The following is a 13,665-nucleotide window of genomic DNA, read 5'->3' on the forward strand; positions in this document are numbered from 1 at the left end:
TCTCCCGCCAGGGACTACATTTTTCCCTACGTCAGCGCTGCGAGAGCGATGTCGGGAGCGAGCTCGGACCAGGGGCTGAGTTGCGTCAGTGCCGCGCGCGTGCACGTCCCTGGGCGCGCGTACCCTGGCCAACCCTGGGGCCCCGGCAGGGTTGCAAAATGATGGAAGAGGCGGAGGCAGAGGCGACCGAGTGTTGAGTGGAACCTGCAGATTCTTTCGAGATGGGTTCGGGCGCGGGCTCGCCCTCTGGGACCCTCCGTTTCCAGTGGTTGCTGTTGTTTGGCCTAGTGGGCCCAGTTTTCGGTGGGGAGCGGCCAGGTGGGTGTCCGCCTCCACGCTCCTTTGGGATTGCTGTTTCCCAGGGCTGGGACGCTCGGAGTTAACCCGTGGTGCCCGGGAGTGGAGGGACCTGGGCCGGGACTGGATTCGGGGTCGGGAGGCGCCGACGCGGCGCGTGTGTAGACCCTGCCAGACCCGAAGCTCGGGGTCTCGCGTCCCAAACCCTTCCAGGTATTGGTCTGATGTCCGGTTCCACTTTTCTCCGTATCCTACTTGGAAGAGCCTTTTGCGCCGTACCCCACCCCCATCTCGAGCAAAGCCGGGTCTCCCAGGCACTCTCCAGACTGCTCTGGATCAGGGGCTGACCTCGGGGAAGTCCGCCGAGAACCCTGGAGACTGGGTGCGTGCCGAGGGTGTGTTCACGTTTAATATGCTTTGAGGAATGGAGCTTGCTTGCTCTTGCTTGTAGAGTTGATGTCACTTGGAAAGAGACTGGAAGGTGGAACTTTTGCTTCAGGTTATCATACTTTAAGTTTTTTGGCGTTCGTTTCTTTAGCAGTCACCCGTGTAGATCCACAGAGCTAGAGGTAGTGATGGAATAAAGGAAAGGGGGCTCATTTTTCTTGGGCCATTTTTGCTTTTGAAGTAATACTTTTTTTTTTTTTGAAAAGAAGTGCTGCATTTCTATAGCTATAGTCTTTTATCTGTGTTCATACTAGGTTTGCCTTGTCTTAAATATGGGCAAATAACTCCTGCTGTGTTTAATTCACAGGATTATCCTTACGAATTAAATCGTTTATGTGAAATCATTTTTGAATTGTGAAGCTTCTCGTGAATGTGTAAAATATTTATATTGGAAAAGCCCAAGCATAGTGAAAAACAAATCAAACACTCTAGTTTCTTTTTGGAAACATTTTATTGATTTTGGCTTTTGTATAAATTGTTTGCTGGCTGTATTTTCTCTATCTGCGATTGGATATATAATGGAGAATGGGAGTTTTTCAAAATTGTTGCCTCGAGAGTTGTTCATAGGTAATTAATGATGGAAGATTTCAATGCAAGACTGCGGACCTTCAGCACGCTAATTGCATGTTTTCTTATCTTTGGTTTTTTCTTTTTAAATTATGTCGTTTTGCCCAAGCATGGAAATCTTGAAGCTTAAAATACTGAAAATGTTTTGAATAGGATGTTGCCAAATCATTTCTGATTAAAAAAGACTACTCCCTGTGGTGGTGTAGGTGGCAATTATCTATCAATATTTTAAGGTGAAGCAGATTATACCTCTCGAGGTTTAGTGATCCCTGATTTTGTGTTTGTAAATATAAATCAGATGATATTTTTGGTTCATGTGTACATTTATTACATACCCACACTTAAATGAATGGAATATACTTAACTCTTTATCGATGTCTTATGACCAGCCTCTCACTGAAGCATAGATATACTCCCAAAATTTAGTCAACATTTATTGAACTTCCATAAATACCACCCTCAATTCTTGTGCAGAGGGTAAAGGGTGACCAAGTGTGCTAAGTGTATTTGAGGGATGTTGGAGGTTTTGTGGAGAGAGTGGTATTTGAATTGAGCTAAATGGGTAGATTTTTCAAGTGAAAGGGTAGGAGTACATCCTAAGCAGATTTTTTTTTCAAAAGTATGAGGGTGGGGGATAGAGGAAAATGATGATAATTTCAATATGACTTTAGGTAGTCTATATGAAAGGGAAAGATTCAGGGTAAAACTAAGGTAGGTTGGTACCAGCGGAGGGGAGCCCTCTTTGCTGAGCTAAGGGGTTCAGACTTTACCCTGTAGGAAGTTCTTTGTTAATGAAAGTGTTTAATTAGGAGTGTGACAATCAGATTTTTGATTAAAAACTGACAACACAGTGGAGGATATAATCTGGGAAGGAGTGACTGGTATACCAGTTAGGAGGCTTTGGCAAGGAGTGTAGTGAGTCAACTTGTGTTTCCCCAGGGGAATGTTCTTCCAAAATCAGCTGACTTAAGTTTTTGCAATACAGGATGTTTAAAACATGCACTGAAACATATTCTGCTAATGAAAGAGAAAATTGAAGACTCAGTAAGTACAGCCCACACATTAGTTCAGGAGGCTTTGGTAGGATTTTTACTACAATTTATAACATTGTATCAATGAGGATATGCAGTATAATTTCCAAACTGCTGATTTACAATATTTAAAACAGCAGCAACAACAGAAATAGGCTGACAGAGGTAACTCTGTATCACTGTGAAACATAACAAAGGGAATCTGGTATGATTTTGATTTTTCCCTGAAGGGAAATATGATGCACAGTCTTCGAAAGTTTTCTTTTTTTAAAACACTGGCATTATAAAGAAAGTGAGTTTGAAAGCTTATTCATGTTGAATTATTATAAAATGAAGTATATAGTAAGAATATAGGTTCATTTTAATCAAAATTTTAGATGCTGACAAATTATTTGAATTTGATATATTTGTATTTGTCTTAGTTATATAGGAATATGTAATCTTTCAAATTTAAAGATGGTTTCAAAATACTGAAAATGTTTTGAATAGGATGTTGCCAAATCTTTTCTGATTAAAAAAGAAAATATGTACACAACAAGTTGCTGGGTTCTAGGACAGTTAGCACTTTTAAATTTTACCTTATCAAATTTGATTTTATATTTGCTGTTTATTAAAAATCCTGGTTTATTATAAACTCCCTCAATAGATGGGAGATCTGGGTAACTAGGAGCTTTTTTGGATACCATCCACAAACTCAAATATATGACATGGATAACCTCATGATACTGCTTTTTTCTCTTTGATACCTCCTTCTGTATGTGTATAACCTAGAGCCTTGGAGTGATGCCAGTGTTTGAGTCAGTCTGATGAGACTACCTCATAAATGAATCTAGCCCTCCTGGTGTCATATCAACTAATCCCCTATTACCTTTGAATGGGTCCAATATGGATCCAACCAAGGTTGAATTGCACCATGTTGTTTGTGTATTGAGAGATTATTTTCCACCAATATCATGTTTTCTATCAAAATACTTTCCATTTTGTGATAGAAAATAATCTGTTTTAGTCAGATCATTTTCCCAGGGTGATTATATATGGGACACTGCGTGAGTCATGAGTGAACCTGAGAAATTAACTTATTTTGGTCAGTTTTAAACTATGCAGTTGTGTTAGAATTTAAATTTAGATAAGAATTAGGGCACTAAAGCTTATGATAAGTCAAGAAAATGGTATCACAGACTAACATGTTATAATGTATTCAAAACCCATGCCCAATTATGAAGAACACCCTTTGACACATTTTCTCTGAATGAGATTTTTCATGATTTAAGTCACTTTATTTTGATTTTCCCTCATCCCTTCCCTTTAGTAGCTCATTAGAACTCTCAGGCAAGTGGACCCCTCAAGAGTCTGTCCTCATTGATAGCAGAATCCTGTTCTGAATACACGCTTGGCCTACTGCTTTCATGCCAGCTTAGAGAGCAATATATGGTAATGCTATTAAAATGACAGGTGTGTGAACTTTGTGCACTTATGGGAAAGTTGACATAAAAGATTTTAATCATAGAAAGTAAGACTTATTTTGGTTTGTATGTGATCATTATAACCAAGAGAACTACATATGCGTAGACGTAAAGATCAGAAGAGGTTGTTAACTGAACATATATTTATTTTATTGAATGCTTTCTGTATGCATGAAGAAAATATATGATGACTAAGATATTGGCTTTGGTTTTAGAAACTTGAATTTCTTACTGGAATTTAAATTAATTCTCAAGAGCATTAAATCTTATAAATGGTTGGAATTTTGACAAGGGGCACTTCAAAACAAACAGCAACAAAATCATTTTCTTTTTAAATGTAAAGATTGGTAAATATAAAAAACTGTCAAAACATATGAGAGTGTAGGATATAGCAATGGAAATCAATTAAAAGTATGTTTGAGAGAGGTTATTAATGATACAGTATGCATTTACTTGGGATTGATCTTGTGAATAGAATGAAAACGTGTGGCCCCAAATAACAATGTTTTATGGATCTAATTACAATTTCTCTTAGAGAAATACTTTGAACAACAGAATTATCTCATTCAGCCTGAATGTGAGGCCCAGGTTTATTTTCCACAGTGAAAGTACGGAAAGGTAGCTATTTGTTTAGATAATGAGCAGGAAGGAAAGGGGAAGGTTCTGTGGTTTGGCTCTGACATTTATTTGATTTGCAGTTAGGTAGAATCTTTTAACTTATTTCCTTCTACTACAATTGTATTATTAAAAAAAACATGCTTAGACTTCTTCCAAATTACAGTACATGAAAAGATCCAAGGAGTTAGAGAAAGAAAGAAGTGCAAATAACACTTTTTTCTTTTATTTACTAAGTGTAGGACTCTTAAATTTCATGTTTCGACTCTTTTATCTTCAGGCCATGATTCAAGTGATCTGATTTTTAGCCTATCAAATTCTAATATAATAGTTTGTATTCCCCAAAGAGCTGAATGTATTAAGATTTTAACTTTCATTGTGAACTCTCTCTTGTTTTTGCCAGTAGTTGTTCACTAGAAGGCATGTGGGGGATTTTTAGTTGTCACAACAAGGGAATGCTATTGGCATCTGGTTAATTGAGATCAGGGACGATACTAAACATCTTACATGGCATGACCTTTATTCTAGCCTAATATGTCCATGCTACTGAAATCAAAGTTTTATACAAATAATGTTAATGAGCTTTCTGGATAGTAATATAGGAAAAATACTATTTTGGTTCCCAAGAGAAGGAAAATATCCCCGCCCCCCGCAAAAAAAAAAATTGGGAAAAATCTGTGCACTAAGTAAACAGAAGGGAAGGAAAAAAGAAATTGGAATTAAAAATAGGAAAGGAATTTTGAAAAAAATATAGGAGTAAGAATTTTAACACAATTAGTATGTATTATTTTTGAGTGGCATTTTCCAAACTTGTACATCTGTCATGATGTTTTTGAACTCTTTATGGCATAGCTTCAGAAAGTGGATTCTTGGGCTTTCAAAAGGACTCAGTGTCAAAGTTAACAGCTCTTACATACAGAAGTTTTTATGGTGGTATAATTTTGAAAGCCTTTTAAAAAATAAATGCCTAATTATGACATTTTGGTTTTTAAATAAAGAAGGAAAGAAAGATGTATCATATATATATATATATATTTTTTTTTAAATATTTTATTTAGTTGTAGATGGACACAATACCTAGGTTTATTTATTTATTTTTATATGGTGCTGAGGATTGAACCCAGTGCCTCACACGTGCTAGCTCTACTACTTAGTTGTATATATTTTGGGACTGGGGATTAAACACAGAGGCACTCAACCACTGAGCCACATCCCCAGCCCAATTTTGTATTTTATTAGAGACAGGGTCTCACTAAGTTGCTTAGCGCCTTGCCATTGCTGAGGCTGCCTTTGAACTTGCGATCCTCCTGCCTCAGCCTCCCTAGCTGCTGGGATTACAGGCTATGCCACTGGGTCCGGCTGTATTTTATCTCTCTCTCTCTCTTTCTATATATATATATATATATATATATCTCTCTCTATATATATATATCTATCTATCTATATATATATCTATATATATCTTTATATATACATTTTATATATATATTAGTATTTTAGTTATAGATGGACACATTACCTTTATTTTTTGTTTGTTTATTTTTATATGGTGCTGAGGATTGAACCCAGTGCCTCACACATGCGAGGCAAGCCCGTGTATCGTATATTTTTATGTCTGTTTTTTATTCTTCTTTGCTGGCAATATGGGTAACAGGTCCATAGAAGACAGAAGACTTGATTTCTAATCCTGGCCTGAAAGTAGGTATTTAGCCTTATTAAAAGTAATTTTAGGAATATGAAAAAACTGAAAGTTATTGAAAAATTTATTTTGGGGAGGAAATAGTCCCATATTTCAGGTTTTTTTTTTTTTAAGGATTATGGGTATTTTTGCTTAGTGATTTGTGTATATTCTTAAGGTCAAGGATTTCTTTTGACATGGTTCCCAACTGGCAGCTCCAAATATCTGTATGTATATATTTAAACATGACATGTCATAAATATGCCTTGAATCAGCCTATGGGTGCTTTTGTGAGTATTGTAGTCCATTTCTAGTATTTTTAATGTAATGATGTGAAGCCATATTTAGATAGTATAATAGGGTTTGATGGGTAAAGAGTTTGAAAACTGTTAGTATGACATGTATTGTATATAACATAATTTAATTTTCCTGTTTGTATCTTTTAAATCCCAGATCAAGCCAAGAGCCCATAGTATTGCTAAGGTTCATTTGATATTACCTCCATGTAAATTTGCTAATCAGCCAGGCAAGGTTATAAACATTTTTATATACAGTGTTATCTTGGGAAAAGTTAGATGTAAATACTTCAGCTTCATCTGTACTTGAGAAATCTGAGGGGCATAAGCATTAAAGAGGGAATGAACATGAAGATTGTCTTGAAAGAGGATAGCGTGGGCATGGGAAGCCCAGGTGTAAAAGTATCCTGTACTCTAGATGTGAAGTTACTAGGCTGATGGAGGCCTAGGGATATGGCTGGGTGGAGAGTGCTTACCTGGTATGTTTTGAGTCCCTGGGTTTGATCCCTAGCATTACCTAAACCAAACCAAACCAAAACAAATGGGAATGGAAAGGAAGGACCATTGAAAAGAGATGCTAGATAATCAGTACTTTTAAAGGAATTTATGTATTTTTATTGAAGATATGTTTTTTGTTTTCCTTTTAATTTTAAAAGTAATACAGTAGTGGCAAAATTTATATCTTTGTAAAAACAAGTTTGAATTATACAGAAATACAAAAGTGTAGGAAATGTACTTTTTTCTCGTTACTTGCTAGGTCTACTCCATTATGGTAATGACTTTAAATAGTTGGTCCATTTACATGTTTACTTATGACATTTTATAGTCATATTTCATTTTATATGACTTAATTATAGTGTTTCATAGTTACTGTAATATAGGATTGTATAAAGTAAGAAGTAAAAGGCCCTTATCCCATGCCCTATAGGTAATCACTTATTTTGTTATAAAAGTTTTTAAACATACACAAGAAAAAGGAGAATAGTAATGAACTCCTATGTGCCCATAATCCAGCTTTAATCTTATGTGTATCGATTTCCTCAAACATACTACATCATTTTTAATGCATACCTTAGACATCATTTTATTTTGTCACTGACTGTTCAGAATGAATCTTTAAGACAGGACATAAATCCTTACCCACAAGGTGCTTATTACACTGAAAAATTGATAATAATTCTTCAAGATCATCTGATAGCTATTCTGTCAACATTTTCCAGATTATCTCAGATATTTTTCAGTTGATTTCTTTTTACTAAGATCTAACAGATCCATATACTGCATTTGGTTATAAAGGCTTTTTTAATTTATGAAAGTCCCATCTTTCCCCCTCTTGTAGGAGAAACTGAATGGAAGATGTGACTCTGGTCTTCCCCGAGTCTTAAGATTCTGCATGTTGAATGTGGTTCTGGTGGATAGGGCTACATAGAGAGATTTTTCATCTGTGGTCCTTAGATGGTGACCAAATATTTCATCAAGTTCACTGCTAATGATGCTGGAAGAAAAGAGATTGTGTTGAATTTATCAAGAGACTGTAGGTGGGAATCCTCTATGTGGGCAGTTTTCATTATACTCAGTTTTTACTAAATTGATGAGTTTAGAATCCAAATCCTGCTTAAGATGCGATTTTCATCTGTGATAGAACTAAACAGGATTGGAATTGGAAGTGTCTACATGACTGTTTTGAGTTCTTAACAGTTAATATATTTGGTGTCAAGTTTTTGTTTTATGAGGGATTAGGGCAGTCATTTTATTTGAGATAGTTGCTACATTGTTGATTATGTATTTATTGAGAGTTAACCCATTAAATGCTGGAAGTAACTTTTCCTTCTTATCATGCCTTCCATTTAGTAAGTATTTAGTAGCTACCATCTCAGAGGATGCCATTTATGCTGGATAAAATGGGAAATGGGAGATAAGTAAATGGAACTAAATTCTAGGATGCTCCCTTCCCATTACCCCACTAAAGAAGTCTTTTCTTCTTCTTCCTCTCTGTTGACTCCCATTCTCCCTGTCTCTCTCTCTTGTTTTTATAATTTAAGATTTCTTTTGAGAAAAGATTTATGGTATATAGCTAAAAAATGTTTGAAAATGATTGCTACACATATAATGTTTGGAAAAAGGTTAACATCCTTTTAAACGAAATATTTCCCTTCATACTTATCTAGTACATTGCTATTTAAGGAGAAACTATTTTTTGGGAAAAAAATATATATATTTTCGGTGGTGCTGGGGATTGAACCCAGGGCTTTGTACATGGGAGGCAAGCACTCTACCAACTGAGCTATATCCCCTTGATTATATTTTAATATGAGAATGTCATATAATTTTTCAGTGATTTGAAATTCATCTTTTGATTGCCATTATATTTTGTTACCATGTGGTTTTTCAGGTTACCTTTGTTATATTTGTTATTCCCTTTTTGATAGGCTTTCGACAGACCTCACATCTTTCTTCTTATGAAATTATAACTCCTTGGAGATTAACTAGAGAACGAAGAGAAGCTCCTAGGCCCTATTCAAAACAGGTACATTATTTCCTGAGAAATCTGTATATGTTAAGATTTTGCTTTGTTTCCTTTTTTTAACCAAAGGTGATATTTCTAAAGTGATTGGTCTAGAGAGTAATTAATTGGTCATTAATTAGTACTGCAGTGTGTGGTACTGATGTCCATCAAACAACATTTTTGTGAAAGTGATGTATCAAGTCTTAGTATATATAGTTAAAGACAAAATGATCAACTCAAAACATAACAGAATGAAAAAAATAGAATTCTATGACCAGATTAGGATGCTGACTGTATAGATTTCTAACCCTTAAATACTGTTACCACTGCCATTCAGTTTAAGGGTTAGAAATCTATATAGTCAGCATCCTAATCTGGTCATAGAATTGAACCCATATATGTATATATGAATTAACCTCACTTAATTTGTAATAGGCAGAATATTGCATACTGTATCTTCACTGGAGAATAGTAATGTATTTTTCATTTCCAGGGATATTTAGTAAACAATGAGTTTTATTTCCATATTGGAGGAAAACTATTGTGCTGTTAATGTGGTAACCAATGCACAAAAATTATTTTTTTCTGTTATATTCTTATTACAGAGTTTGTTCAGAAATAATATTTATTCTTCAACTGTATAGAAGTTTTATATAACTTCATTATAATTTTACTCCAACAGATAATAAAGGATTCAATATAGCTTATTACTTCTGAATTTCTGTTACACTCACAGCTGTAAAGCAGTTTGCATGTTGTTTAGAGACTGGGCATAGTAAAAAGAACAGTGGAGTTCAAAATCAAGAGCTTTTAGTTTTAATCCTTTCTCTGGGTACTACCATTAGTTGGGTTGATCATTCAACCCCATTTACTGTTCTATAAGTGAGGACTAAGTGACTTTAAGATCTCCCTTGAGTAGAACATTTTATAATTTTCTCTTGTTTTTGGTCTGAACTGTATACTCTATGTTTTGATTTTGTTTTTTCTTATAATAGAATTATACCCTGCTTACTTACTTGTTTTTCTCCTTGTTTTCACTAGATTACAGACTTTTTACCACAGGGACTATGTTTTCTCCTTTATTGTGTCTCTGATGGCATCTTCATCAGTACTCCACATGGCTGTGATTGTAATAATGATTAGTGATGTTTTACACTCTACCACTGGCCAAGAACAGAAAGAATAGAAAGGCACCTGTCAAAACTGTGGGGAGAGGAGCTTGATATTTTTGATGTCTCTGTGGAGATTGAGGTAGACAACAGAGTTCTCAGATTGCCATGTAGGAAGAGTAGTGCCAGGATCCAGAAGTTGGTCTAGTTCTTGGAAGTCACCGGTTGATGTGAAGGGTTCATGTTATTTCCTGGCAAAATGTTAACTTAGAGCTGGAAACATGTAGAGAAAATTAAATAGATGATTCTGATAAAATTATTTGTTGAGTCCTTTTATGACTGTCATTTTTATTAAAGAGTAAGGCAAAGTTGTAGAGGTCACATTGAGCACTTTTGGCTAATGCGAGGTGAGTTTCTGGGTGTGTTAGCTTTCCATCACTATAATAAAACACTTGAGGTAACTTATAAAGGGTTAAAGTTTTATTTTGGCTCATAGTTTTTGAGGTTCTAGTCCTTCACTGGTTAGCCCCATGGCTTTGGGCCTGTGGTGAGGCAGCACTGCAGGAGCACATACTCCTGCAAAACAGGGAGCAAAGAGAAAGAGGAAGAGCACAGGGTTTCACAGTCCCTTTCAAATGCGTACCTCCAGTCCCTTAAGACCTTCTTCAAGACCTCACCTTCTAAGGGCCATAGCATACCCCAGTAGTGCTGCCCTTGGCACCAAACCTTTACACATGCACCTTTGGGAGGCCATTAAATATGCAAACTATAGCACTAGGGAAGTTGTTTCATAGATGTTTGAGGTTGATAGGAGGATCCCAGGAGCTTGAAGATGTGGAAGTGGAAAGTTCCTTATCTTAATTCATTGACTCTAAGAAGACTTCAATTGTAAGACATGGCTATATTATTTTGTGTTCCACTAATAAAGACGCAGAAATGTTGCCATTTAGACAGCTGTGACTTTTTATGATGGATTCTCATTCTAGAGGGCAAGTATGCTTTAGAATGATGAAATTAGGTAAGCCATGTAGAGATTTAGTCATAAAAATCTGCATTTCTTTTCAACTTTGAGTAATTAAAACTAGGGATAATCTCTTGAACCCAAGAAGTTTATTTCATTTAAACAAAAGGAAGAATTACTTTGTACTGTAGATAATTTATAGATGGATTTAATCCCTGAAGTTATACATGAATTATAAATAAGTTTAAGAGAAATTTAGATAAACGTGGGTGTGATTTTCCACAATCGGTTATTAAAGGGAAGTAGGGATGATCAGATTACATTTTTATTATTTTAGAATAGATATGAAGTTCTATAAATCAAATGCAATTGTACCAAGTTATTTTAATTCAGGAGGGACTTTCCTGTGTCTTATAAATGATGTTTTGTTTAAAAGTAATTTATAAGGTGGTGCTTATTATTTATTTTCCTCCTTCTTGTGCATTTAGGTATCTTATGTCATTCAGACTCAAGGAAAAGAGCACATTATTCACTTGGAAAGGAACACGTAAGAAATTTAAATTACTTTGACTTTTAAATAATGATTTCTTCTGTAGTATATTAATTTCATTTCCAGGTAGATGTTGTTTAGTAGATACTGAACCTGGTTTTGGTAGATTTAGCTACTTAGGTCACTGCTACACAGTGGTTGGCCTGCTTCTGAAGAAGCACAAGAATTTGTGCTCTGGCTGGGCACTGTGACTTCCAAGAGGAAAGAAGGCTGAGCAAAGTCAAGAATCTCCAATTTGTTGTTTGAAATTCACCACTAGAGGCAGAAGGGGGAAGTGGGGAGAAGGAGAGACTTGAGGTGACTGAACAGGGACTGTTTATTGTGAAGACTCAAGATTCTATAGGCTCCTTTCAAGTCCAGTCACAGAGACTTCAGTAAAGGCAAAGGAGTAGTACACCAGGATGAAGAAAGCTCACAGTCCGTGAGGAGTGTGAAAACTTGCACGCATGGCCCCTCTATGTCCTTTCTCAGTTGCAGGGATATGCTTTGTCTTCAGATTTCCAGCCACTTTAATGTGTGTGACAGCCTAGCACAGGTTTACTGAAAGGGTCTTTATAGCTACGTTAGTCATGTAGCTAAGGTTAGGCTTTGTAACTGATTAAACCGGTTGAAAACCATCAGTTTATCCATGTCTAACCACAATAGATGAGTTGGTTCTAGGTATCTCCAGGAGAGTTTTGAATTTATTTAACTTACTTATTTATGTGTTTTTGAGATAGGTTCTCTCTATGGTGCCCAGGCTGGCCTTGAACTCCTGATCCTTCTGCCACAGTCTCCTGAGTAGCTGGAATTACTGGTGTGCACCATTTAGTCAGGCTTAAGTGTCCTTCATTTTTTTGCAGCTAATCTCCAACCTGAGTTTTGAATTTGAAATGGCACATTATAAATTGTTTTGTTGCACACTGCATCCTGACTTGTCTATAAGGCCTGGGGATAAGCGTAGAACTACTCTGGCCCTGCTGGAAAGAACCCTATCCTTACACATGTGGTTTTACTACTGAGCTTCCTTAACATGGAAAGAAGCTTTGAGAATTAGGAATAACTATTTCCTCCAACAACTGACTATAGAATTTTTCAATCATGCTTAGGAGGTCAAGGCAATGAATGATTCTTGCTTATAAATAGAACTTAAAATTTTTTTTTTTTTAGTTGTAGTTGGACACAATGACTTTATTTATTTATTTATTTTATGTGGTGCTGAGAATCAAACCCAGCCCCTCACACATGCTAGGCGAGAGGTCTACCGCTCAGCCACAACCCCAGTCTTATATATAAAACTTTTAAAAGAGAGTATAAAAATATTTATTTTCTCCTACAAATATGATGTAAGTTATTCTTTTCCTGTGAGTTGTATCAGAAAATTTTAAGGACTTTTTAAAATATTTTGTTTATTTTTTGCAACCAGAATTTCATGCCAGTAGAACAAATTGTAGCTTAACATTACTTTTGTGTAAGTAACACATACTATTTCAGATGCAAGTCTGTTTATGACCTTTTAGTTTTAAGGTAGTACATTTCAGGTGAATTTTTTAAATTTATTTTTGCTCCTCTCTTCTGAGTGTAATGCTTTATCAGTTTGTTCTTAGTTGTTGATAGTTAAAGTAAACTTAAGTGGTGTGTTTTACTCTTTTTCCAGAGACCTTTTGCCTAAAGATTTTGTAGTTTATTCCTACAATGAGGAAGGGACTCTGATCTCTGAGTATCCCAATGTACAGGTAATATATTTTTCTCTTGATCCTATAGTAAAATTTAAAAATAATTATAATTTAAAAGTGAGTTCTGGATAAGTAATTGTCACTTCCCACAACCCCATGGGGACACTTTTAATATTATAATCGATGCATGGCCTGGAGGAGATGGGCACATTTATATAGACTAAAGGACTTGACAGCCCTCCAGGTTCTTTGTTAAGATTTTTTGTTTTAAAGGCAGGAAAAGAATATATTTAATGGTAATTCTTACTTATTATGAAGGGGATAAGTTTGATGTTTTAAAAATATAAGTTTTTTATTTTGTTGAAAGTCATTAAAAGCAGATTTCATTCTCTTATTAAGCCATTTATTCATCATTAGTGTTTAGTAAAGAAAAACGTTTGTTTGTTGTTATATATTATTTACATTATATATTTAATAATGTTTAGGTAGA

The 13,665-nt window shown here is 35.5% G+C and overlaps 1 protein-coding gene across 1 annotated transcript in view; it reads left to right on the forward strand.

Annotated features, from left to right (window-relative positions):
- Positions 1-85: 85 nt before the first annotated feature.
- Positions 86-13,665, forward strand: part of ADAM9 (ADAM metallopeptidase domain 9) — a 100,757-nt gene continuing 87,177 nt past the window's right edge. The window contains exons 1-4 of the mRNA XM_081269735.1: positions 86-318; positions 8,824-8,921; positions 11,459-11,517; positions 13,157-13,235. Of these exons, the coding sequence (XP_081125861.1) occupies positions 222-318; positions 8,824-8,921; positions 11,459-11,517; positions 13,157-13,235 (333 nt within the window). The 5' untranslated portion in view covers positions 86-221. The remainder of the gene's footprint in view (positions 319-8,823; positions 8,922-11,458; positions 11,518-13,156; positions 13,236-13,665) is intronic.

The sequence above is a fragment of the Spermophilus citellus genome (assembly GCF_964194105.1).
Source record: "Spermophilus citellus genome assembly, chromosome: 16".
In the NCBI taxonomy this organism is placed as follows: Eukaryota; Metazoa; Chordata; class Mammalia; order Rodentia; family Sciuridae; genus Spermophilus; species Spermophilus citellus.